General features: G+C 41.5%; 1 protein-coding gene and 1 long non-coding RNA gene across 2 annotated transcripts in view; both read right to left on the bottom strand.

Moving 5' to 3' along the window:
• The window catches only part of LRP12 (LDL receptor related protein 12), a 36,052-nt gene extending 11,023 nt beyond the window's left edge, over window positions 1-25,029 (bottom strand). The window contains exons 1-2 of the mRNA XM_083450521.1: window positions 24,606-25,029; window positions 5,487-5,543 (exon numbers count right to left, since the gene is read on the bottom strand). Of these exons, the coding sequence (XP_083306647.1) occupies window positions 5,487-5,543; window positions 24,606-25,014 (466 nt within the window). The 5' untranslated portion in view covers window positions 25,015-25,029. The remainder of the gene's footprint in view (window positions 1-5,486; window positions 5,544-24,605) is intronic.
• LOC310681798 lies at window positions 13,291-16,931 on the bottom strand. The gene is made up of 2 exons (XR_014513631.1): window positions 15,979-16,931; window positions 13,291-15,609 (listed from the first exon to the last, which is right to left on the bottom strand). It is a non-coding gene; the product is annotated as an uncharacterized lncRNA (long non-coding RNA).
• Window positions 25,030-25,371: the final 342 nt, after the last annotated feature.

Below are 25,371 nucleotides of genomic sequence, written 5' to 3'. Positions count from 1 at the left end.
TTTACACCAGGGGTAGGCAAACTAAGGCCCAGGGGCCAGATGCAGTCCAATTACCTTCTCAATCTGGCCCGCGGACGGTCCGGGAATCAGTGTGTTTTTACATAAGTAGAATGTGTCCTTTTATTGAAAATGCATCTCTGGGTTATTTGTGAGGCCTGCCTGGTGTTTTCACATTAGTAGAATGTGTGCTTTTATTTCAACTGCATCTCTGGGAAATTTGTGGGGCATAGGAATTCGTTCACACCCCCCCCCCCAAATATATAGTCCGGCCCACCACATGGTCTGAGGGACAGTGGACTGGCCCATGGGTGAAAAAGTTTGCTGACCCCTGATTTACACCTCTCCTCAACCTCTCCTCTTTCCACTCCTGGTTCCTTTCCCCTCATTAAACAACTTGCCCGGGCTGGGATGCCATTGCTAACGCTGCAGTTAGCATGGCTGCCTACTGGCAGCCACGCCAACCAGAGCATGGTGACATTTTACATTCTGAAGTATATACTGGTAGCTAGATTAGGAAATTTCCTGCCTGCCTGCTTCCCAAAGCCTAGTAAGCACTGGCCTTTGGGAAGAGGTGTGAGGGCTCCACAGAGTCCTCCCTCCTCCTTCCCAAAGCCTAGTTAGCACTTGCTCAGCATTTGTCCCCAAGCAATGTGTGTCAAAATTTGGCTGTGCACAGGGCGCAGTATTAACAAAGTCTGCCCCTACCCCAGCTATATAATGTTCCCTGAGTCACACATCCACATACTCACGACACTCTCAAAGAATTCTAATAGGTTAGTGAGACAGGACTTATTTTCCTACATGCTTTGTAATTTTACCATTAGTAATGCTTTGTATCAGTTTATCCAGAACAAGATATTAACCTAAGATGTGTATAATTTCCTGGATCCTCCTTTACTTGGGAAAGACTTCCATTTAGCTTCCTTGATTCTGCTTGTTAACCACAATGGCATATTGGATTGGGTGGTACTCATCTTAATCAGCAGTACAGCTGAGTTTCTATTATTGTAGTTGTAAATAACCTTCAAGCTTTCTGGAAGTCATACAATACCACAATAACAGTTCAGCATTTCACCAGGCTGGAAAAGGCTGTAAACAGCAGGTATTACCAGCACTGGTTAGAGCGTAGTGGTGATAATGATAAGGTCACAGGTTCGATCCTGTAAGGGCCAGCTCCATATTCCTGCATTGCGATTACTTGATCCTTGGGATCCCTTCGAACTCTATGATTCTATTTATGTAAGAACTCAGCTGATTTTTAAAGTTAAGACTGTCTTTCCCTCTTGCACCCCACTATGATCTCTAAAGCTCAACCTACTTTTCAGGCGTACAGTACATGCAGACCCTGCTGAAATAGCTTGTGCTTCTTTTGCTTGATAGTGGTGCTACCCCGGTTTTGTGGTTGGTTCAAATCCCCACTCAGCCATGATGACCTTGGACTAGTCACTCATTCTCACTTTCCTCACAAGGTTGCTATGAGGATATAATGAAGGTTGGGGAACCATGTGCACTGCTGGAGAGGAAAGGTAGTATATAAATGTAGTTAAATAAATATCTTATGAATGTAAATAGAATTCTAGGAAGTGCTCGGGATAAAACTGCAACAACAGAATTTAAATGACTGCAGCTATTCTTTTCCTAGGGTCAAACTGCATGTACATACAAAACACCAGTTATTTGTTATACTATGTTTCCAAGACAAGGGAGCTTAAGGAAGACGTGATTTTTTTTTCTTATTGCTTCTTGTGTCATGATGACACCCTTGGAAGACACCTTTACTGACAACTTCCTTCTGTTTTGTAAAATATTAACTTCAAAAGTGTGGATGATAAAGGCTGGGTTAATTACTGAACTCGCAAAGAACTGCCAATGCAGTTATAGATAAGAAATTTAAATCTCCGTGTGATCTTTAATACTGTGCTTATAAGAGAATTCACATAAGGATTTTAGAAAATCAGACTTGCATATGCAATCTGCAAAAGAAGCACACCAAAGACCAATTTATCTTACATAATGTGCAACTAAAGTAGTGTAATTATAACAACTAGAATGCAATATATACCAACAAAGACAGCTCACAAACCATACCTGTATACAATTCCTTAAAATAATATAATTTTATTTAGAAAAAAGTATTATGTAAGGAATCTTACAATGGCTACGATCCAGACCCAGCCATACATATGCCTCAAGCACACAATAATTTACAGACTTTGCTTCTGGCTGCATTCCCTCACACTCTTAACAAATGCAGAAATGGTATCTTGACCCTCATGGTTGGCTTTTGGGAGCTTGGGGGGAGGGAAGCCAAAAGGCATCAATGAACCTAGAAGCAACCCTGCAGTTCTTTGAATTTCATTCAACATCAACCAACATCATTATTCATGCTTTATAGGTTATTTACAATGCAACAAACAAACAGATAAATAGGATTTTAACACATCGATAGAATAGGGAGCTGAAGATGCCATTTCCCCAGATGGGCAGGGTATAAATGATAAAAATTATTGTTATTATTATTATTATTATTATTATTATTAAATTGGTGGAAGCTTAAACTTTTAATTGTACATTTCTGAAAATAAACTAGGCCTCTGGCAGGCTTTGTAACTGCAATGAAATAAATTTATAACAGTTTGACACTGCTCCTTTATTACGAGATCTATTAAGGAAGTTTTTGTGTTCTATGATTGCTATGTTGTTGATTATGTTGTAAACTACCTTCTGGTGAAGGGTGACACCTAAATTTGTTAAGTAAGGGGGGGGGGGGAATTGTGGTATGTTATCATAGTGAAAGAGCCTTTGGCCTTCCCAAAGGTTAAATACAACACTTTTTGAGCTATGGAGATATAAAACACACACACGACCTGCAATAAAATGTTGTAGTGTGTAGTGGTTTTTTTCAGGGTTTCAGTCAGCCAGCTATTCCATTCCCCAGCCACAAGACATTCCGTGTTCTGCAGTCCCTAAGCATCCTTAGTCCTCACTGGGCTGCTTTTGGTGTTAACCTCATTAGGGTTTTTACCTTCATTTTGTACTTCTGTTCCCAAAGCCAGCCAGCTGATATCTGCCTTTTGGGGGGGAGGGGTGCAGTTTTGGCTAGATAAATACGGGCTCTTGGAGAATCTTTCCTTTTTTGCATTTGTCTGTAGCCAGAGAATACCCTTAACAAGGAGTCTTAAAGACTCGTTTCTTTTCTCTGGCCTTTGGGGGTTAATTCAAGATGCTAGAAGTCAGGCTACAGCTTTAAATTGGCTTTCCCCCTTATGCTGGTGTCAGGGAACTGCCATCGCCCTCCGTTGCCCACGCCCTCCTTGCACAGAAGGCTTTCGCGCAGAGAGAGTAGGAGAAGACTAGGCGTCAAAGAGCTTCTTTGCTGGAAGAAGTTTAAGAAACGCCCACTGACGGATTCTGCCAGCGACTGAGTCAGCCATGGGTGAGTGGCTGTCCAGACAGAAAAGGTTCACTTAGGCAACCCAGCCAGGTGTTTGCACCCAGCCGGGGAGATAAGCACCGGCTTACGCACGAGCAACCCCTAGAACCATTACAGCTGGTTTCATATTTTGGGTATTTTAAGTGTTTTAAATGTGTTCTTGTTGATTATAAACTGCTTTAAGATGAAGTCTTGCCTCAAAACAGGGAGAGAAGCCTTTTAAACAATAAAAACAAAACTGTAGCCACACTGGGATCTTCCTCTGACTGGTTCATCAATTTTTAATAAGCATGTTACTGCAAGAGTTCCCAAACAGATCCCAGCAACTAACAATTCTGTAATGAGAGCTACTTTCCTTTATTTATTTGAAAATGTATAATATTTTCTTTCTTAAAATATAACAAGGCAGCTTGAAATATATAAAATACAATAACATCCATCTATAAGTCCATCTATCAAACATAATTGAAAACATGGATAAAACATCAGTAAATAATAATTACCGTATTTTTCGCTACATAAGGCGCACCGGACCATAGGGCGCACCTAGTTTTTAGAGAGGGAAATCAAGAAAAAAAATCCAGCCAGGAGAGGCTGCGCACGGCTAAAGAAGCCACAGCCGCACAATGCCTCTCCCGGCCGGAGGGGCTGTGGGCGGCTATGGCAATACCCCCACCTCCCGCAAAAGGAGGTGCTCCTTAAAAGGGTGAGCGGCTCCTGTGGGCTTTCTACGAGGTGTCAGTCCCTTCTCCCTCCTGGGGAAAAGCCCGCAAGAGCCACGCGGAGCTTGTGTGCGGCTCTTGGGGGCTTTTCCTGCCTGCCTCCCCCCCCCCCCTGCATTCGCTCCATAAGACACACACACATTCCCCTTTACTTTTTAGGAGGGAAAAAGTGCATCTTATGGAGCAAAAAATACGATATACTATTTTAACAAAAAAATCACATTGTGATAAAACACATCTATATATGCAGTTTTTTGAGGGACCACCAGAAGTGCCCTCATCAGAGGATCTCAACTACTCAGCTTCAGATCTCTTGGTGCAGTGATTAATTTCTGGGACAACAGGAGCAGGAGATACAAGAATGTGAAAGTTCAAGATCTGCTCCCAGTTGCACCATAGGCAGAATCCCAGCAGCCAAATGAAGACTAAAGAGACCCACAGACTTAATTTGCTAGCCTTCTTGCTGTCATTAATCGTTGGAATTAACATTTAAAAGCTTTTTTCCATTTTAGTTCATATTGGCTTGAATCCTAAGGTAAACTAGCTTGAGCTCACAAAGGGAAATCTTCATATTTGGTCCACACACACACACACACACACACACACACAGACCACATTCTTCAGGAGGGCCAGCCTTGACCCTCCAAAGAGAATATTCCAGAGTCACAGGTGACTGCAGAGGAGAGGAAAGGGACAATATTGTTTTTTCAACTTCCACCCCACCAAACCTCCCTACAATAACTAATCTTAGGTTCCAAGCAATTCTTTAGTATGTGCTTGCAGTATGTACAGCATACAAAGGTTCTGACCTTCAGCCATCTATTCAATCCACTTGTTTTCCTGGTGGCAAAGAAGAGGCGCAAGCCATAAGGATTCTGCCAGGGCTCCATTAGTGTCACGTGAGCTTACTCATAGTATAAACTGTGTAATCAGGTGAACAGCAGTTTCTGATGCTGCTTCAAGTCTTATCAAACAAAATGTGTAATAAAGCGGCTTGTGTTATTGATACTTTTAAAATAATCTTTCAATAAATTTCATTTCACAAAACTTTAATGTAGGAAAAATCAAGTTAGGCCAACTTTTCTCTTTAATGTCTGTATGGTGAAATAATTAAGCATTAGAAAGGAATAATCTGTTCATGAGCATGGAAGTATCAAATTTATCTTATGAAAATGTGTCCATGTTCCAGTTGCTTCATTCCTTATTACATGCTGCAAAAGGCAGTAATAATTTTTATAGCCAAATATCTCTTCATAAGATACCAGGTGGCTTTCAATATTTACTATTTAAGTCATGCATGAAATTTAAACATTACAAAAAAAATGACTTACCAGTTGAGATTCCTGAAATATGCACATTTTCAGAACGTTCTGCAAGAGCACTGTTTCCTAAAATTAAACATAATGAATAAACTAATTTCCAAGATAAAATTTGTAAAAATTCTTCAGATATAGTACTACAGAAAAGAAAAAGAACAAAAACCAAGCTACTTTTAATATTCAAATACTTTACATCCAAAGGCTTCTTCCACTACCTTTTTAAATGAAGAATAAAGCCAGGCCCGGAGGGGGCGGGGAAGAAGAGCATAAAACGATTATACAATCAAGACACAAATGGCTTCTTTGTCACACAGTGAGCAAGCTAAATGGAGACCTAGGCAGCTTCAGAGCTTGATTACCTCCTAAAAGATTTTAAGGGAATTAAGATGTATTAGTCCAGTAGTTTCTTCTTCCAGTTCTCTTCAAGACTTTTTCTAACTCTGTTCCCCTCCCATCTAATAACAGAGGTTAGCAGAGTGAGTTAAATAAAGATAACAAAAGGGGGTGGGGAGAACCTCAAGTAACCAAAAAGGAAATGCAAGGCCCCCTCCAGCACAGTGAAACAACCACAATGTACTTTATTACAGGGCCAGCAAACATGCAGCATTGGCTATGTAGAAAAGTCGTATTAAATCACTTAATATGGTGGTAACCAAGACATATGCAGTTGCCTATTTGCACTGTCTACTTTCCAGGATCACGTCTTCACTTGGGTGATAGCCAGAACATGCATTTGTTTATTTGTTTAATTCAACAGTTTTGGAATAGTGGTATCCAAGGGTGCACTATGAAACATCATGGCTGATGTGGAGAAAGGGGAGATGCAGCCCAACCCCATGCCTGTTTCTTGGGGTCAAATTCCCCGAATTCAGTGAGAAGCAGGGCTTTTTTTCAGCTGGAACTCACTAGAACTTGGTTCTAGCACCTCTGAGGTGGGTCCCATAGCCATTATAAGAGAACACATTCACGGTGTGTTCCAGCACCTCTTTTTCTAGAAAAACAGCACTGGTGATGAGTACCCCCAAAGTTACTCTGCACAGAATTGCAGCCTCGGTAATTCCGGTTCTTATCTTCCAGCCTGTTCAAGCTGCATTTTTTTCTGCATATTTTTGTTTAAATATTTAATAATTTTTATTTCATATATTACTGTGTCTTAATAAGAGCCTGAGACTTTGGTGGACTGTCAGCATAAATAGTATTAATAAATACATAGGCTAGGCTGAGAGATGAACTGGTCACCCAGTGAGGCTCACAGCTGCATGTGGATATGAACCCTGGTCTCCCAGGACTTAGTCCAACTCTTTAACCACTACATCACACTGCCTATAATAATAACAACTCAATAAGACTCCCAGACATAATCTTTGAAGATCCCCTTTTACTGTGTGGAGCGCAGTGTGCCCCAGGACACAATTTCCATCCATCATTTATCTTTTGTAATGTTACCACAAAATCATGGAATCATAGAATTGTAGAGTTGGAAGGGACCCTGAGGATCATCTAGTCCAACCTCCTACAATGCAGGAATATGTAGCTGTCCCACACGGGGATCAAACCTGCAACCTTGGCATTATCAGCACCACGCTCTAACCAACTGCTCGGTCATTATCAATACTTTCTACCAGTTTTCTATAGACAGACATTAAGCTAACCCACTTGTAATCTCCAGGATCCTTCCCAGAGAACTTATGCTTCTCCTGCTCTTTTCCGCTGTAAAAAGCAGAGCCAGGTTCCCTTAGTGTGTTCTGATAGTAGAACCAGTAACCAGGACTGACACTTTTAGGGGATGCTTTCCTTCCCTCTCATTGTTTATTCACTAAAAGCAGAACAGGTTGTGTGTCCCATGTGCTATCAGGCAGAACAGGGCCTATAATGGGGCAACCTACACACAATATTTCACTTCTCACTATTCTCCCACATTTAAGGGCTACTTGGAAATGAACACAGAAATTTGCCTAAATCAAGTACCACGAACATTGTGTTACAGTTTCTGTATTTCACACAGTTACTGATACACAAGAGACAAACAAGACTCTTTGAGTCTCAGAAAGAAGTGAGGTCACCTAAAGATCTAAATAAGGTCGTAAACTGGTACTGTTGATTTTCCATTAAATCTAACTTTTTTTCTTAACAAACAAAACTGTTTTGACCCACCTTCATTCTGATAGACTTCACTCCAAATAAGTATGTGACTATACTTAGCACACTTGCAAAAAAAATTACTTGGCTGATTCATTAAAAAAGATGTATTTTCCATAAAAATTATGAATTTTATGGCATTCATATCCATGAGCGTTCCAACTACCGACACACATTTTAATACCTGCAATGCACAACTTGGTTGATTACATCTAATGGACAGAATCCAATATAAAAATAGGACAGGAAATGTGCCAACAGGGGGGCTTTTAGACAGAAACAAACCACTGCATTTGGAAGAATAATCTAGAGCTAAAATTCAGCAAAGGAATTACACTAAATAAGCACTAATGCCAAAAGAGATCTAGAAATAAAATAATCTTATGTAATATCATTGTGGGAGAATATGTGACATGATTTTTGGCTTGCATGAACTTATTCATATTGCAGATTAAAGACAATGATATTAGACTGGAAATCTTTCTTTAATTAATACATGTTGGTAAATCATCAGAAGGATGTCAAGCAAATTAAGTGCAGTGTGAAAGTGAAACCACTGCAAACATCAGCTACCAAAAAATAGCAGACTTGTAGACAATATCACAAACCAACATCAGGAAACAAATTCATAAAACTTCTACTGGGTACAAAATGGGTACCACTATCTGTACTATACACTATCTGTATCTGTACTACTGTACTTGACGCGGGTGGCGCTGTGGGTTAAACCACAGAGCCTAGGACTGGCCGATCAGAAGGTCAGCGGTTCGAATCCCCACGACGGGGTGAGCTCCTGTTGCTCGGTCCCTGCTCCTGCCAACCTAGCAGTTCGAAAGCACGTCAAAGTGCAAGTAGATAAATAGGTACCACTCCAGCGGGAAGGTAAACAGCGTTTCCGTGCGCTGCTCTGGTTCGCGGCTTAGTCATGCTGGCCACATGACCCGGAAGCTGTACGCAGGCTCCCTCGGCCAATAAAGCGAGATGAGCGCCGCAACCCCAGAGCCGGCCACGACTGGGCCTAATGGTCAGGGGTCCCTTTACCTTTATCTGTACTGTTATTACATAGAAACAAGGATTCAGAAATCTGTTCAAATAAAATTATCATAAGCCAGAAAGAAACCAAATAATTCCCAGATACACATTTTTTAGTAAACTATTTTCAGAAGTAACAATTGTGAATTTTTAGAAGAGAATGTCTGCCAAAATCGAACAGCACAGCTGGAAAATACTTGTTTCAAGTAGATTGTTGACAATAATCTATTGACATATTTATCTATCACTCTTCATTGAAAATTCCAAGGTAGTTTACAACCATCACCATAAACACCAATACAAATAAAACCAGAAAATTAAAAAATCCATAGCAGGAAACCAGAAATAGTAAAAGCTAGACAATGGAAGTAGCAAATACTCAAATAAAATAAGTTTTCAGTGAGGCCTTGGTACCTGTCTGGCATCTAGGAAGGAGATGATTCCAAAGACTGGGTGCCGTGGGTTTCAAAAAGGCATAGAAAGTGTAGCAACGTATATATTTCTAGCTCAGTTCACTAAGCTTTTTTTCAGCAGCAAAGTTGAGCAGCTCAGGAAGGGCTTGCCAGCTTCCTATGCTTGTGCTGGCATAGTGTTTTAGCATTAAACTGGAAGTGCAGAAGGAAGTACTAACAAATGTAGTCATGACAATACAGTGGTGCCTCGGGTTACGGACTTAATTCGTTCCGGAGGTCTGTTCTTAACCTGAGGCGCACTTTCGCTAATGGAGCCTCCCGCTGCCGCACGATATTCATTCTCATCCTGGGGCCAAGTTCTTAACCAGAGGTACTACTTCCGGGTTAGCGGGGTTTTTAACCCGAAGCGTTTGTAACCCGAGGTACCACTGTATCGGCATTCTCTCATGCCACCCACAATGATTCTACAATTTTCCTTGTCTCCCAAATCATAAACCAAAGTCAGAATCTATTCCTCATATTATAGAATTAATGCATTAGGGACATTTTTCACACAGAAACATGTACATTCAAGAATCCTAGACAAAACAAAAAAAACTAAAAATGAATTTTGCTGTTGAAGTCTATACAGCTGCCCATTATGAGGGCAATATCTACTTAAAACATTTTTAATTCTATAAAAATCTGCATTACACAATTTTAAAAGAAAAAACTGTGAGTTTTATTCTAAACAAAACTGATCTAATACTTGTTTGAAGTTACTTGAAGTTTGATCTATTACTTGCTTGTCAAAAGAACTGAACAAAACTACATATTTTATTAAGAACACTACAGACTCTGCTTTACTGGTAGGTTTGCTTGAAATAGGTTTGATAAAACAACTATTTAAAAGAAAATCCTCATGAGCCACCCTGGCCAGATGTTTTATCTGGAATAATATCAGGATTGGACTGTAGCTCAGTAGTAGAGCTTTGCATGGAGCAGGGTCTAGGTGTAATTCGCCCCAGCATCTCCCATCACGGCTGGAAGTAAACCCTTTCAGAAATCCTTGAGAGCCACAGCTAGTCAATGTACACAATGTTGAATTAGATCAGTGTTTCCCAAAGTGGGTGATACTGCCTCCGGGGGGGGGGGGCACTGAAACATTTCAGGGGCAATAGTATCCTCAGGTGCAGTAGGGGGCATTGAATGAAAATAAGGAGACAGTGAAAGCAGAGTTTTGAAAAACTGTTTGTACATGCTTCATCTTCCAGTGGGGCATTGAGGGTTTTTTCTGAAAAGGGGGCAGTAGGCCAAATAAGTTTGGGAACTAGCTAGACTAATGGACTGACTCTGTGTAAGACAGAATTGTATTTGGAAACATTGGAAACTTAAAGCTGTTTTTATCTATCTCCTGGACATTTTAATTATTTTGTTATAGTTGCAACCTTGTTGTTTTTGTTGTTGCAATGATATTGTACCCCCTTCCCTTTGTATATTTAAAGGTAAAAGTAAAGGGACCCCTGACCTTTAGGTCCAGCCGCAGACGACTCTGGGGTTGCGGCATTCATCTCGCTTTACTGGCCAAGGGAACCGGCGTACAGCTTCCGGGTCATGTGGCCAGCTTCCGGGTCTGGTGAACCAGAGCAGCGCACGGAAACACCGTTTACCTTCCCGCCGGAGCGGTACCTATTTATCTACTTGCACTTCATGCTTTTGAACTCCTAGGTTGGCAGGAGCAGGGACCGAGCAACAGGAGCTCACCCTGTCGCAGGGATTCGAACCACCAACCTTCTGATCGGCAAGCCCTAGGCTCTGTGGTTTAACCCACAGCACCACCCGCACATATTTACAAGGCTTTAATTTATTTTCCCTTGTATTTTACTTACCATTATGAAAATCAATAAATCCAATTAATGTAAAGAATACAAAAAAACAGTATTTGTCAAGCTTGCAGTTGAAAAATATGCTATCAGCAAGAGTCACTTTTAAAAACTGCTAATCAGTTAAGAGTTCTGAGAGTTTTTATTCTTAAATGTGTGTGTGGTGAGAGAGGATTCATCATCTGGAATCAAATCAGCAAGTTTTGATTACTTTAGTTTGCTGTGTGCCAAGAAGACTAGACTGCACAGCTTCCTCTAGGCAATCCTTTATCAGCTACTTCAAAGCATTCTCAAAGAATCAAAGCATAAGTATGAGTATCTGACTTTGTATAGCTAGTTTCTCAAGATGAATTTCTAGTTCTCAGCAACAAGTTTTTCACTGCTTTTCCTAAGTAATTTGATAAGTACTGTAGAGATGTATTCAGATGTCTTTAAGGTAGCACACATAGAACTGTTGTAAATTTCCATTCCACCTTTAGTTGCAGACATGGAACAGTTACGTGTCACATGTCTGTTTACATTCCAGCACAGTTTGCTGGGAACTTCCGTTGTGTATAGCTTTTGCTTTTGCCTCTCTATCTGAGGAAACGGAAAGAGAGATGACATATTTATTTTGTCCTGATTTATGCTTAATAAATCCATAGCTTGTTAGTATGTTTCCACAAGTCTTTCGCCTCTTGCCTCTTCTGTCTGCGCAGTATGCTCTGCTGATATAGTGTGCTCAGGCTTTGAAGTCTGAGTCGCTGATTTACGTCACACCAGAGGTCGGGGGTTCATCACGGCTGGAAGGGCATGATCCAGCTGGGGGCTAGCCAGCTGGCATCCTGACCCCCAAAGGATGCTGACAACGACAACCATTGGAAAGGCTACAGAGAGTGACCAATAGGGAAAGTAATGTGAGGCTCAGAAAGCAGTTTGGAACTGTACAGGTACTGACTAACACCTTGTATGCTGCCTAATGCTATGTAAGCTATAGTGGTGGTCATGTTCATGTCATGCTAAACCATTGTTTACTGAGATGTAGACAAGCAAGAACAAGCCACAGCAGGTCTCAAGCTCACATGCACCTACACTTCCATTTCCCAATTCCAGGATGACAACTTCAGCAGAAGTGAATTTCAGTTTTCCTGAATCTCAGCTTGTCTACAGTAGTTTATTCCCAGCTATGGCCAGTTTCCAAAACTGAAATTAGGTATTTTGAGGGATAACCTATGAACCCTGTTCCACATTACAAAGAAAGCCCAAAGTGAGTGAAACTGAAAGTAAACACTGCTGAAGACCTCCTCCCAGGAAGGGAAGGAGGTGTACAGGAAGTGGAGGAAGCTGAGCGTTCATGAGTCTGAGGTTTGCTACAGATCCTTCCTGCTCCTGAATGTTTGCTAAACCATGGTTTACTGTGACATGTGAATGCAACATAAATGTGAATGAAATAAATGTTCGTGTTGTACTGGAACGGTCTGGGGGGAAGGTTTTCCACGGGAATTATTTTCTTAACAGACAACTTTAAAATGCTCCAGAGTTTTATGTGCTGGCATTGTGTTTTAGCATTAGACTGGAAGTGCAGAAGGAAGTACTAACAAATGTAGTCATGACAATACAGTGGTACCTCGGGTTACGAACTTAATTTGTTCCGGAGGTGCGTTCTTAACCTGAGGCGCACTTTCGCTAATGGAGCCTCATGAACACAGCATTTATTCTAATTAGTAACTATAGACAATGACTAAAGACTAGATGGATGAACTACCATTATGCAACAGCTTTTTGAAGCTAAATAAATTTTACTTTTTTAAAATTTTAACTTTTTTACTTTTTTCATTGCCATTACACTTGAAAGTACAGTCCACATATCACACACTGTCTCCTACACACATGCAGACACTCATGCATCTCACAACCACTCACAGAAACACGAACACTTCAAATATTTCTCTCTCCCTCTCTCTCACAGACCACATTCATAAATTCATAAATCTCATTCCTTCCCTCTGTTGTGTACACACCACACATAGATTTCTCCACATGGGCACCTACAAAATTTTTTCAGTGGGCAAGGCAAAACCCTGAAAAGATGGAACAAGTTAATTTTTCACACAAATGTGAAGTGGTTCTACAGAAGAGTCCAGTCTTTCCCTATTGATTTTTCTTTCCTTCAGTGAGACAGAGATTATGCATTGTGATGTTAAAATCACACGGTTGTATCTTATGGTGTCTCATCTACTGGTTGAAGCATCTGCTTTTCAATAAGTATTCTAAAATCTTTATCCCAGTTGGCAGCTGTCCTGGATTTGAATTGTTTTTATGTATGTATTGTTGTTTTAAAACTATTTCTATATTTATAGTTTTTTTTTAATTAGTTTTTATTGAAATTGGTTTTTAATTGTTTTTATATAGGTAACAGTTTTATACATGTCATTATATTGCAAATTGCTTAGAGTTGCTGAAATGTGTCTCTCCCCCCTCCCATTCCATTGAAAGATGCTTCCTGCCAGTGGATACCACAACTGGATACCAATCACTGATTTTATCTTGCCAAATTGAAGTCTCTTTTCTCTGCAAAATGTATCATAATAACACAAGAATTGCCACACTGCATCATACTGATGCTTCATCTAGTTCAGCATTCTCTGAATACAGTTACCAGAAATACACTTCATGAGATCAGGATGGTGGCTAAGCAAGACTACCACTAGCTCCTGAGTCAGCAGCTGTATTTTATATGAATGTTCTTAAGTGTTTTTTATTATTCTGGCAAGAATTCTCTGACAGACAGTTCATAATGATTTTTTTAAAAAAGCTGTTTATGCTCATATTCAAGCTGCAGCGATTACTACTAGTAGTAAACATTTATACTGTATAGTACTTTAGTTTTCCCCTGCACTTTATAAACTTAATTGGGTTCAAAATTAGTAAGCCACAATGGACCTGTGTCAAATCCAAGTCAAGGTCTCTGTACAGCAGGTCTCAAAATACATCATTCTTTTTCTTGTATGATCCAATAAATGTGGGGCCCTCAGTCATTTCATGGTCAAGCAAGTCTTGAACACAATTATTCTATTATTCATAATACATACCGTATATACTAAAAAGGATTTTTGCCATCTTAGATTGACAGTAAAAAAAAATTAAACTTGGCAAATAAATTAATATAATAGTTGAACAAAAAGAATGTCAGAACAGACATCCTCACTTAACCTTTGATTTCCCATTTTGAAGATTGTAGCTTATGAATAAAATTAAAATCAGCTTCTGTGATTTTTTTTCAAGTTCCCAGTCTACAACTTACTAAATAAGCCATGAAATAAATACACAGCTAAGTTGGAGTCTTCAATAATCCCTTAAATCCAATTCTTAATAGTTCAGTTCAAAGTTTATGCTTGTTAGAAATTTGCTACCTTTGAATTTACTACCATCTGCCATAATATTGAAAACATCCCGCAAGTGCTAAATACACTATACACAGCTATAATCACTTAAAATATGTTTGCTCAATATGTTGAATTGTATCTATGCATCTGTCACTTCCAGCATACCATACCGTACAATAATTAATCATATGCAATGGTCACGTACAATCTAAAACAAGTTCCCTGGTGGAATCAGATACATTCTGGCTGCTCTCTTTGTCTCATAAAGATGGAAACTGGACTCCAATATTATGTCAGATGGGGAATGGGTAGAGGAGGAAAACATCCTATGAGACTTACAGAGCTATTCTATTCTATTCTATTCTATTCTATTCTATTCTATTGTTGCTTTGAGAAAAAGTTCACAACAGAATCCCAGACACTGTCCTTTGGCAATGTAATATTGTAACGTACCCTTAGGCCATTCTCTAAAGTATTGCTATATTTTGTTCCTCCCCTTGTCCCACTTCATTCAGTTCAATGTAGAATGCCTCAGCTAACACCTAGTTCCTTTATTGCTATATTCATGACACTTCTCTCACTATGTCTTTGAACTACGTTTTGTCTTCCAACGAAAGTCAAGTTCTAATCCTTCAAGCTTTTAATCTTTCTTATCATATCTCTTCTGACCAATTCACTATTGTACCCTTAATGAGGCACCACTTGTACACTTCAGAGTGCCTATGCTGGCATCCAGTTCTGCAAGTACAAGGATGCCTGTAGCTGAAATGTTGTCTGCCAGGCTGCTTCTTTCCCACTTATTATTAAACTGGGAACTACGGTCCATACACCCTGAAAAGCAAACTGCACAAAAATGGAAAGTGTTTTCCTACTTCTAGTTGAGCTCTATTTTTGTCCATGTCCTCGATACTAATCACAGCTTGTTCTCTCTAACAAGGAAAAGCTGGGACTTCTTTGAAGGTGAGTGGGTGGCGGTGGCTCTCAATCTGTAAGGAGGGTAGACTAGAAGAAGTTCTTCAACCACAATAAAGGAAAGAGACAGAGGCAAATCGCTAATTTTATACACTAACCTCTTAAAGAGACAACAATGTACAGAATATTAATTATGTTTACCCTAGTATGGGAACTGGAAGTCAGTGGGAGCACAAAGAGGCTTCCCTTTAGGAGCAAGCCTGTGAAATCGGTCCTATGTTTTCCCTTATTCTGTGTCTCCCACATTCTCTGCTTTGTGCAAGTTAATTTGATATGAATCAACTGTCTTTATTCTCTTTTGCCATGGAACTGTCTTCCTTTATAAATAGCATTAAGCCACCTCCTTGGAATCCTTTGTACAGTGGTGCCCCGCAAGACGAATGCCTCGCAAGACGGAAAACCCGCAAGACGAAAGGGTTTTCCGTCTGCAGAGGCGCTTCGCAAGACGAATTTCCCTATGGGCTTGCTTCGCAAGACGAAAATTGACGAAAATTTTCGGGGTTTTTTTTTGCTCCAAAACCCCTTTTTCTGAATCGCTAAGCTGCTAAAAGCATTTTAGCAGCAAAACCGCTAATCCCCCAAGCCTTAAAAAGCCGTTTTTAGCCCTTAAAATGTCAATAGCGCTAATAGCGCTACTCCGTCAATGGGCTTGCTTTGCAAGACGAAAAAACCGCAAGACGAAAAGACTCCCGGAACGGATTCTTTTCGTCTTGCGAGGCACCACTGTATCACCAAAACTTTTCTGAGCCACTCTAGCTTCATTTTTTCCTGCTACTGAGTTAACTCTTCATCCTGTCTAGGCAATTTTTACTTGCCGGATAATCTGGCCTTATTCTGTCATGAAGCAATCTCTACATTTGCTACATTTGTCAACAGAAGTAATTTAATATTTTTATTCCTGTTCACTCCTTGTATACATTTACAATTGGTATTTACAACAGTTCACATTTCTGTTTCTACACTGGAAAGGAGTCTATAGTGGTGCATGTATCATTAAGTACAGTAAGTTAAGAACTGGTTGAAAACCACTCTTAAGTTGTTGATTTAAGAAAACCAAGACAAAATGAAAGAGAAGAACAGAAGAGTAGCACTGCTGGATCAGGCCCCTGTCCCATCTAGTCCAGCAACCTTGTCTCACAATGGCCAACCAGATGCTTGTGGGAAGCCATCTTAGCTGTGAGTCCTGGAACATCTGTTCCCTGCCTTGCAGGCCTTTTCCCACCTGACCTGGGAGGACAGGACCCCGACTGACTCAAGCTACAAAAGCCGAGGTTGCTGGACAGACTGTCGGGTTGGGGTATTGTTTGAGGAGGGCGTGTTGCTGTTGTTTTTGTTGACACTAATTCATTTGTATTTTTTATTTTTAGAACTTGTTATGATTTATTTGGCATTTTTGTGTGTTTTATTTATTGTTTGTAATTATGTGATTTTTTTCATGTTGTAATCAACCTTGAGCATGGTTTTAACTATGGAAAAGCAGAATACAAATAAAATAACAGATGGATGGAAGCCTGCAAACAGGAGCTGAGCAGAACAGCCCTCTCCCCTCCTACAGTTTCCAGTAAATGGTATTCAGAAGCATGTTAGAAGCAGAACACAGCCACCTTTGATAGCCTTTATCTCCATGAACTTGTCAAACCCTCTTCTAAAACCATCCAAATTGGTGGCCATCACTGCCTCTTGTTGGAGCAAATTCAATAGCTTAACTATATGCTGTGTGATGAAATACCTCCTTTTGTCCAACGTTCAGCTTTATTGGATGTCAATGAGTTCTAGTATTATGTGAGAAACTTTTCTCTCTCTGCTTTCTCCATGCCATGCATAATTTTATTTACTATCATGTCACCTCTTAGGCGTCTCAAGGACTCCTGCTTTGCAAAAACAGTCAAAAGTTTTTAAGAATTTGATTTACAATCAATATACCAATATTTGAGAGCTCCTTTTCAAATAAAGAAAACCCTGAGACACTGTCTCAGTCCCTTCTCAGCTGCCTACCAACTTATCAAAACAAGTTTGACAAGTGAGGTGTCAACAGGGGTGGAGTGGGGACGTTTTCTGGCTTAATTCAGCAGAATCCATTTCAGCAGCTTTCAGGGTATGAAGCCATTCAAAAAAAAATTTTATAGCTTTGTAACAGATAACACACTTAAGATTTTTATAGGAGCACTTTAAAAGACTTATGGCCTTGTATTTTTCATCCACAGAGAACAACTGTTGAAGTCAATGGGAATCCTGGGTACCCTAAAAACATTTCAGACCCCTGTTGTTCTCCACAGCTAACATTTTGTAAACTAATAAAATATGACCTAAGTTTCTTCCTCACTAATGTAAGTATCTGTGCTCGGGGCCTACTGCCTCAAATATCACAAAACCCTACCACTGAAACTGTAGCTGAATTTCCAGTCAATGCCTGTACTTGTGGGCACTTTGCTAGAATCAATCAACAAAGATCTGTTCACTAAAAAGGTGAATATTTTCTCTTTTTTTTACATATGCTTTAGCTATCAACACACCCTTGTCCAAAAAATATTTAAGAACAAGCCATTCCATTCATTGAATGAAGGAGAGTTTTCAAATCTTTTAATTAGAAGGGGGCGGGGAGTCTGATTCGCTTGCAAAGGGCACAGTCTATTCACAGAAAGGAGGCAAATAAATATTTTACATGGTAGAATTCAAGAGCTATAGCTACACTGTGAGTATAGGTACAATCACAATCTGTTAAATCCCTCTTCACCCACACTTCCAAGCATCTAAGGAGACAAAAATACCTTGCGCACACAAACATCATCATACAACCACAGCTTGAAATGATAATAGCACATCACTAAAAGCAAGGCATTAAAATCAGCATCTTTAATAGAAGCGGAAACACAAGTAAGACTGGTGTCTGTCATACTTGGTGAGGAGAAGGGAATTCCAAAGATTGGGGACCACAACAGAAAAGGCTACCTTCTTTGTTGCTGCAAGATGTACACCTGCAGCCACTAGATCAACCAGGAGGGCCTAATCTACAGATCTTATTGAATGGACAGACTAGTACTGTGTGAGAGAAGTGCTGTGAAAGGGGAGAGGAAAGTGAGCACTAAGGAAATCAGTGTAAAGGCTGTACCATATATCCCTGCAGCTGTGTTATAAACTCAGATATATAAGCTAGGCGCCAAACGCCACCTTAAACCTAGGTTGTGGCTACCACAACAAAATGCCTATTTGCCAGGGTGCTGGACTAGATGAGCCTTGGGGTCGCTTCCAACACTACAATTCTGATCCTATGACCTCAGCTACATTGCTTGGCTGTAGCTTGCTCTTACAACCATTTACTAGTCCCACTATGCAAGAAGGAAAAACACACACAGTGGAAATGGAATTAATGATGGACTAAGGCAGGGTTTTTTAAACTGGCTCGATGTCAGAAATCTCCACATAGTCACAATTAGACCCACACTAATAGTAAAACGTGCCAGGGAATTTCTAATACTGCCCTGCATACTGTATTTCTATCATTCAGCTTCAGGGTCACTGGCACAGAACACCATAATGCAGGACAACATCAGAGGTTGTAGCTGGTTTTTTATGCAATCCCTGCCATACTGCATGGCATGGTCAAAGCTGCCCTGGTACAGCAGCCGTTTTCTCCAGCTCCTTCCTTCCCAAGTGGCTGATGTCACTTACACTTGTGGGCATCAAAGCTTTTGAGGACTGTGACTCAAGAGCTAGACTTTTAAGACTGTAACCTATGTTGATGCCTCTAATTACACACTGAATTTCATTAGAACAGGAAATACGTAGTTTGCTATTTATATTTAGAAGAAACATCTCCTGAGAAGCCACCCATGCCCATTTCCCCACTGCTGCAGTGATGGGGTGGCCTCTTAACAGATGCGCAGAACATAGTTATATACAAAGTTTAAAATGTAGGCTATGAATGGGCCAGTTCCTAAAGGTATTGTCTGGATGTTGTTTCTATAGAAATTGATAATATTTACTTTCACATAATGCACTGAGGATTATGATCAAAACATGGGTTTAAGTAGGGTCACACTGTGGAAGTTAAGAAGAGATCCCAGTAAGAGGCTAAAAAAGCTTTCCTTGAATAAAAAGGAGAAGAATTTTAATAATTGCACAGCTATTGCTAAAAGGTGAATTCCACTGAAGGTTTAAAAACAAGCACCATATTAATAGTCTTGCAAACCTAATTACCGTATTTTTCGCCCCATAGGACGCACTTTTTCCCCTCCAAAAATGAAGGGGAAATGTGTGTGCGTCCTATGGGGCGAATGCAGGCTTTCGCTGAAGCCTGGAGAGCGAGAGGCATCGGTGCGCACCGACCCCTCTTGCTCTCCAGGCTTCAGGAAGCTATCCGCAAGCCTTGCAAGCCCTGCGTGAGTTGCAACGGGCTCACAAGGCTTGCGGGCAGCAGCCTGCCGCCCAAAGCACGGGGAGCCCTCCGAAGGACTCCCCGTGCTTCGGGCGAGTATCCGCAAGTCATGCACGCCCGATGGGAGGTCCCGCCGAGCGCACAAGGCTTGGGGCGGCAGCCTGCCGCCCGAAGCACGGGGAGCCCTCCGGAGGACTCCCCTTGCTTCTGGCGGGTGTCCGCAAGGGTTGGGGCAGCAGCCGCAGCTGGGGGGGGGGGGAAATAATTTTTTTAAATTCATTTCCCCCCCAAAAAAACACGAGGTGCGTCCTATGGGCCGGTGCGCACTATAGGACGAAAAATACGGTAACTAATGCGGGTGCTCCACATAGTGGCAACTGGATCTTCATCAAAAAGCTGAGGCTGCTGAACAGACCCTTGGACTGGGGTATTGTTTGTGGGGTACTGTTGTTGTTGATGATATTACTCTTTTGTACATATATTTTTAGACCTTAATATGACTTATGTGGCAACTGTTCAGTTTGGTTGTATGCTTTTTATGTGTTTTATTTATTGTTTGACTACTTTTATTATATTTGTAATTATGTATCTTTTTCATGTTGCAAGCAGCTTTGAGCGTGGCTTTAACTATGGTGGTATACAAATAAGATGGATGGATGGATGAGAATAACCTGCACACTTTCACATACATACAGTATGGATACAAAAACAATAAATAGATATTCAAATAAGTCATACTCTGAAACCAAAGTTACTCTGAGTATGATTTAACTGGGCACCACCCACTGTAAAGAAAGGCTAGTCTTAAATCTTAAAAATTATCTCAGAAAAACTGGTCAGCTGGAGTAATAAATCTGTTTGCACAAACATAACTTCCTCTCATACTCCCTGCAGTTAACATTGGATTCAGTTCCCTGCATATATTTATGTTTTATATTTTTTCATCCTCTGTATATTAACAAAAGCACTTTATCAGAGACTAGACATGTAAAGCACTTCCTTAAGTTTAAATGTGGTGAGCTGTGTCTGTCTGTTCCAAGCACTTCAATTCAAGAAAAACACTGGTCAAACAGATTAAGAAAACAATAACCAAGAAACTAAATGTTTTTGTTTGTGCCCTGCTGAGGCTAAAATGATCTATGGGAATGCTTCCAGGTCTATGAACATAATTGTATTTTACTTTATGTCCCTCTGGAAAACAGTGGGTTTCTTAAAAACCAAGCTCCTGTTTCCTTTAATATGAAGAACAGATATACAGCTTTAGCCAATGGTATGAATAGCGATACTATTTAACACAAGTCTTGCTTCCTATGGATTTTGGAGATCCCTAAGGCCTTTTATACATAAGAAGTTTTAATGGATATGATCTTACTGGTGCCAGGCTTTTCTGCATTAAGTGTGATCACATTGCATACTTGTTTCTTTACAGTCATAGTAAGTCATGCATCTTGTTTTGGTAAGCATAAGTTCAGAACCGAAATTGATCTGTGTTATTCTGTTTTTCTTATAGAAGTATTTTAAATATCGAGACAGGATTTCCCTTTATATAGGAAGAAGCAGTACTTCATGTAGTCAGCAGGCCAGGGACAACGTGACCTTCGTGATGTTTGCAAAATAAGGTGGTCAGTATTTATCACTGTAATTTTAGAGGAAAACTACCATAACCTATTTTGGATGTATGCTACAATAAGACTGCTTGCTTCAACTTAGGTTGCACATTAAAAAGGAATAAAGTAACTGAGGTAAATTGTTTAAAGTAAATTGTTAAGAGATCTTTAGTGCTCCCCTGCTCCCTCAGAGAATAATTATCAGTGCTCCCTTGGAAAAGCTAATTACTATTAAACCAGTTTAAATCTGGTATGGATAAAGCCCAAGTGAGTTACCTACCACGTCCACACCAAGTGTGCGAAAACATTCTCATTCCTCCAGGCTGCTCAAAGTCTAAGAAACAATGGACAGCTCAACTTGCAGATATACAATGCACCCTTCCTTCTCATATATCTGGTAAACTATGGCTTATGAAAGTGTTGAAAGACAAATGATGCTTTTTGGAGGGGGAAATAAGTTACCTATCACTTAAACCTGAGTCCATGGTCCTACACCAAATACACTGAATTGAAGCCTAATTTTCTATCTAAGAGGGGTGGGGGTCGCAGTGAACAGTAACTTGATTTTAAAGGTCATGTAATAATCGTTACTCACATACAGTTAGTCTGAGGGTCTTCTGGCGGTTCCCTCACTGCAAGAAGTGAGGTTGCAAAGATCCAGTAAGAGGGCCTTATTGGTAGTGGTGCCCGCCCTGTGGCACATCCTCCCATCAGATGTCAAAGAAATAAACAACTATCTGACTTTTAGAAGACATCTGAAGGCAACCCTGTTTAGGGAAGTTTTTAATGTTTGATGTTTTATCATGTTTTTAATATTCTGTTGGGAGCCGCCCAGATGGGCAGGGTATAAATAAAAATATTATTATTATTATTATTATTATTATTATTACTACTACAGCACATAAGAGCTCACTCAGTGGGGTAGAGCCACAGCTATAACTTTTGGGTAGCAGCATCACCACCACAGGGGCAAGACAGCAGCAAGGTCGAGTATGAACAGTCATATTGACAGAACTAAATGCTTCCACCAGCGCATCCATACAGTTCCAACTTCACCAGTGCTTCACCCATCCATGTACACAACAGCAGTACTGCTGCTGGGAGGTTATAACTGCAGCTCTACCCCACTGAGTGAGCAACTCCTCTTTCAACATGTTGTACCCATTTATAGCTATTAACCAGACATCACGAACATTTCCATCTTATTGAGAAACACTACTTTTGCCTTGTAATTAGCAGTCTTTCTTCTGACAGTTCTGGACACTTAGTTGCCATCTAACTTTGTACTGGTTTGTGACCCTTTTCTTCAAGCAAGTTGTTTTGTTTTGCATCCTTGCATATGTACAGAAAAAGAACTTCATTAATTTCCTAATTATGAGCTTGTCTGTAAGCAGATATAATTATATAGTGTGGAAGACATGTGAGATGAATGACCAGCTTATACTACCTAGTGTAGTATAAATGATTTATTTAGTCAATTAATACTAATGTATTGATTGTTATAGCAACCAATTAAAATTTCACTTTTGTTCAGGAAATATGTGAATTGAGAAATGGCAAACTTGGATTTTAATTTCAGACAGCAACCAGTATGCCCAGATCTAAAATAAACTTAATATTATTCAGTCATACAATCCCATACATCTGATCTGTGGGTGAACAAAAATCGGAGAGAACTTTCACAATTTGGAAAAACCTTGAATGACCATCTTGACACTACTCCTGTAAGCCAATCCCCCAAACGAAACTGAACCCAGGCCTTCACTTGTTGGACCACAGCAACTCTCACAAATTGTTAGACAACATACAACCAAGTTACATGAACTGCCATCTCTTTACGTGTAGTCTAAGTAGAGTACAGTGGTACCTCGGGTTATGTACTTCGGAGGTCTGTTCTTAACCTGAAACTGTTCTTAACCTGAACCACAACTTTAGCTAATGGGGCCTCCTGCTGCCACTGCACCGCGATTTCTGTTCTCATCCTGAAGCAAAGTTCTTAACCCGAGGTAATATTTCTGGGTTAGCGGAGTGTGTAACCTGAAGCGTATGTAACCCGAGGTACCACTGTAAAAGCAAGCTTTTCCTAGAGCATTGTTGCACATTACAGTGTAGGTCCCTCCTTGTACAAAGAAACTTATGGTGCCACCACCAAGTTCCCTTTGCTGTAGAGCTCAATAATATTAAGACATATGAATATATCTTCCACTGTCAAATACACATAACCCACTTAAATCAAGTATGCAGTGGAACCTGACAATTTAGGGCCATCATTTGTTTGCACTCCAAGGCAAACTGTTGGCTAGAACACCTAATAAAAATACAAACAAGGCCAATGGAATTTCAAAATCTGGGGTTACTCTAGCTACAAGTTTTATGAAACCGCATGTTTTGGTTATGAACCTAGTTGTGGTGCTAATGGCATCCAAGAAAGGTGACAAATGAAGGGACAAATCATTCAGACATTTAGGCACATGCTGTTGAGCCGGGGCTTCATTCCAATTAACTATAACCATTTTTATGTTGACATCTTATATAGCTGCCTACTAAAAAGTGTTTAAGGACCACATATCACTGGTTGGACCACTAGTAAAGTTATGCATTCAGGAGGTCCCAGGTCCAGTTCTTGGAATCTCCAGGGCAGGGCAGGAAGAAAAGCCCTTGTCTGAAATCCTGGAGAACTGCTGCCAGCCAGTGCTGAACTAGACGGGCCAAAAGCACTTTCTCTCTTCCTAATATGCGTGGGTGGAACAAAACTAAATTTGGGAAGAAAATGGTTCAGTCGGGCCCCACTTGTTTTAAACCAGCGGGCTTTGAGCATATACAGATTTCCACTGTGAACTTCTTTTCCTCTCTCCCACCAGACCCACTCCTACGCCCTGACAAGACACAAGAACACCCCAACGGGCACGTTGTTTCGTGCGGGCAAGAGGGTCACACAGACAAAACAAAGAGGCAGGCAGACTAGCTGGGCCAAGGTCCCAGCCCTCGGCTTAAAACAAAACCCCGGCGGAAGAAGTCGTCGTCTTCAGCCCTGCTGCTTTAAAACTGGCAAGACTGATGCCCGAAGAACAAAAATAAGCAGAATGAAAAAAGGGCTGTTTGGGGGTGGGCGCCTCTCACTCACCCGCCAGCGTTAAGGAAGAAAGGGGGGGGGGGTAAGCCAAGAAGGGGAAGAGGAAAACAAAAACAAATCAAGCCTTTTTCCTAAAAAGCAAACGGGGGGAGAGGAGAGATGAAGGCTACCTGCTTTGTCTCTTCGCGCCCCTTTAATATAAGGCCAACGGGGGCGACAAAGGAAGCAATGGAGCCGGCTGGCTGGCTGGCTTCCTCGCCCCCTTCTCCTTCCTCCCAGAGGCTGGTACCTACCACAGCAGGAGGCGACGAGGAGCAGGAGCTGCGCTGACCTCCAAGCAAGGGACCCTTTGGCGCTCCAGCAAGGGGCCATAACACCGCCACGGGGGGGAGAGCGAGAAGAAAGAGCCGGAGTCGGGAGCCCCCGCGGCCACAAGCCCCGCTGCGGGAGGAGGGCCCAAGCGCCGCCGCCGCCGCCGCCTCGCCGGCCAAGACTCCCCGCCGGCCCCCTGGCTGCTCCCTCCCGCGTCGCTCTCTGCTCAGCCCGCCGCTGCTGTGGGAGCCATGGGCGGCTGAGGCGGCTGCTGAGGCGGCTGAGGCGACGACGACGACGACCGCCGGCCTCCGGCCTCCTCTGCTCTCCGGTCTCGGGCAGCGCTCTCCTCCGGCGGGCAGGAGGGGCTCCGCCGGCGCATCTGCGCATTAGAGAGCCGAGCCGCTCGCTCGCTCTCGCAGGAAAGCGGCTTCCCTGGGCGGGGAGGGAGCGAGGGAGACCCAGCCTCTCGCCCAGACGGAGGAGGAGGAGACTGAGCGGGCTTCGTCCTGGCCGCGCACTGAACCGCCTCAGTTTCTCTCGGGGCTGCTGGCCGCTCGGTGACCCTTTAAACTCAAGGAGACAAAAGCAGCGGGAGGGGGGGGGGGAGGATGTTTACTCCGAAGTAGCCCAAACACGGGCAGGGATCCTGCCCTGGCTGTTTATTCGGAGGTAAATCCCAATGGGGCGCTGGAGATGTTCCCCTTAGAGAGTTTGAGAGGGATCGCGCGCAGGGCTGCTGCAGCC

This window comes from Podarcis tiliguerta, assembly GCF_965153285.1.
Source record: "Podarcis tiliguerta genome assembly, chromosome: 7".
Taxonomy (NCBI): domain Eukaryota; kingdom Metazoa; phylum Chordata; class Lepidosauria; order Squamata; family Lacertidae; genus Podarcis; species Podarcis tiliguerta.
The sequence above is the reverse complement of the archived record's forward strand: the minus strand, read 5'-3'. Positions and strand labels throughout refer to the sequence as shown.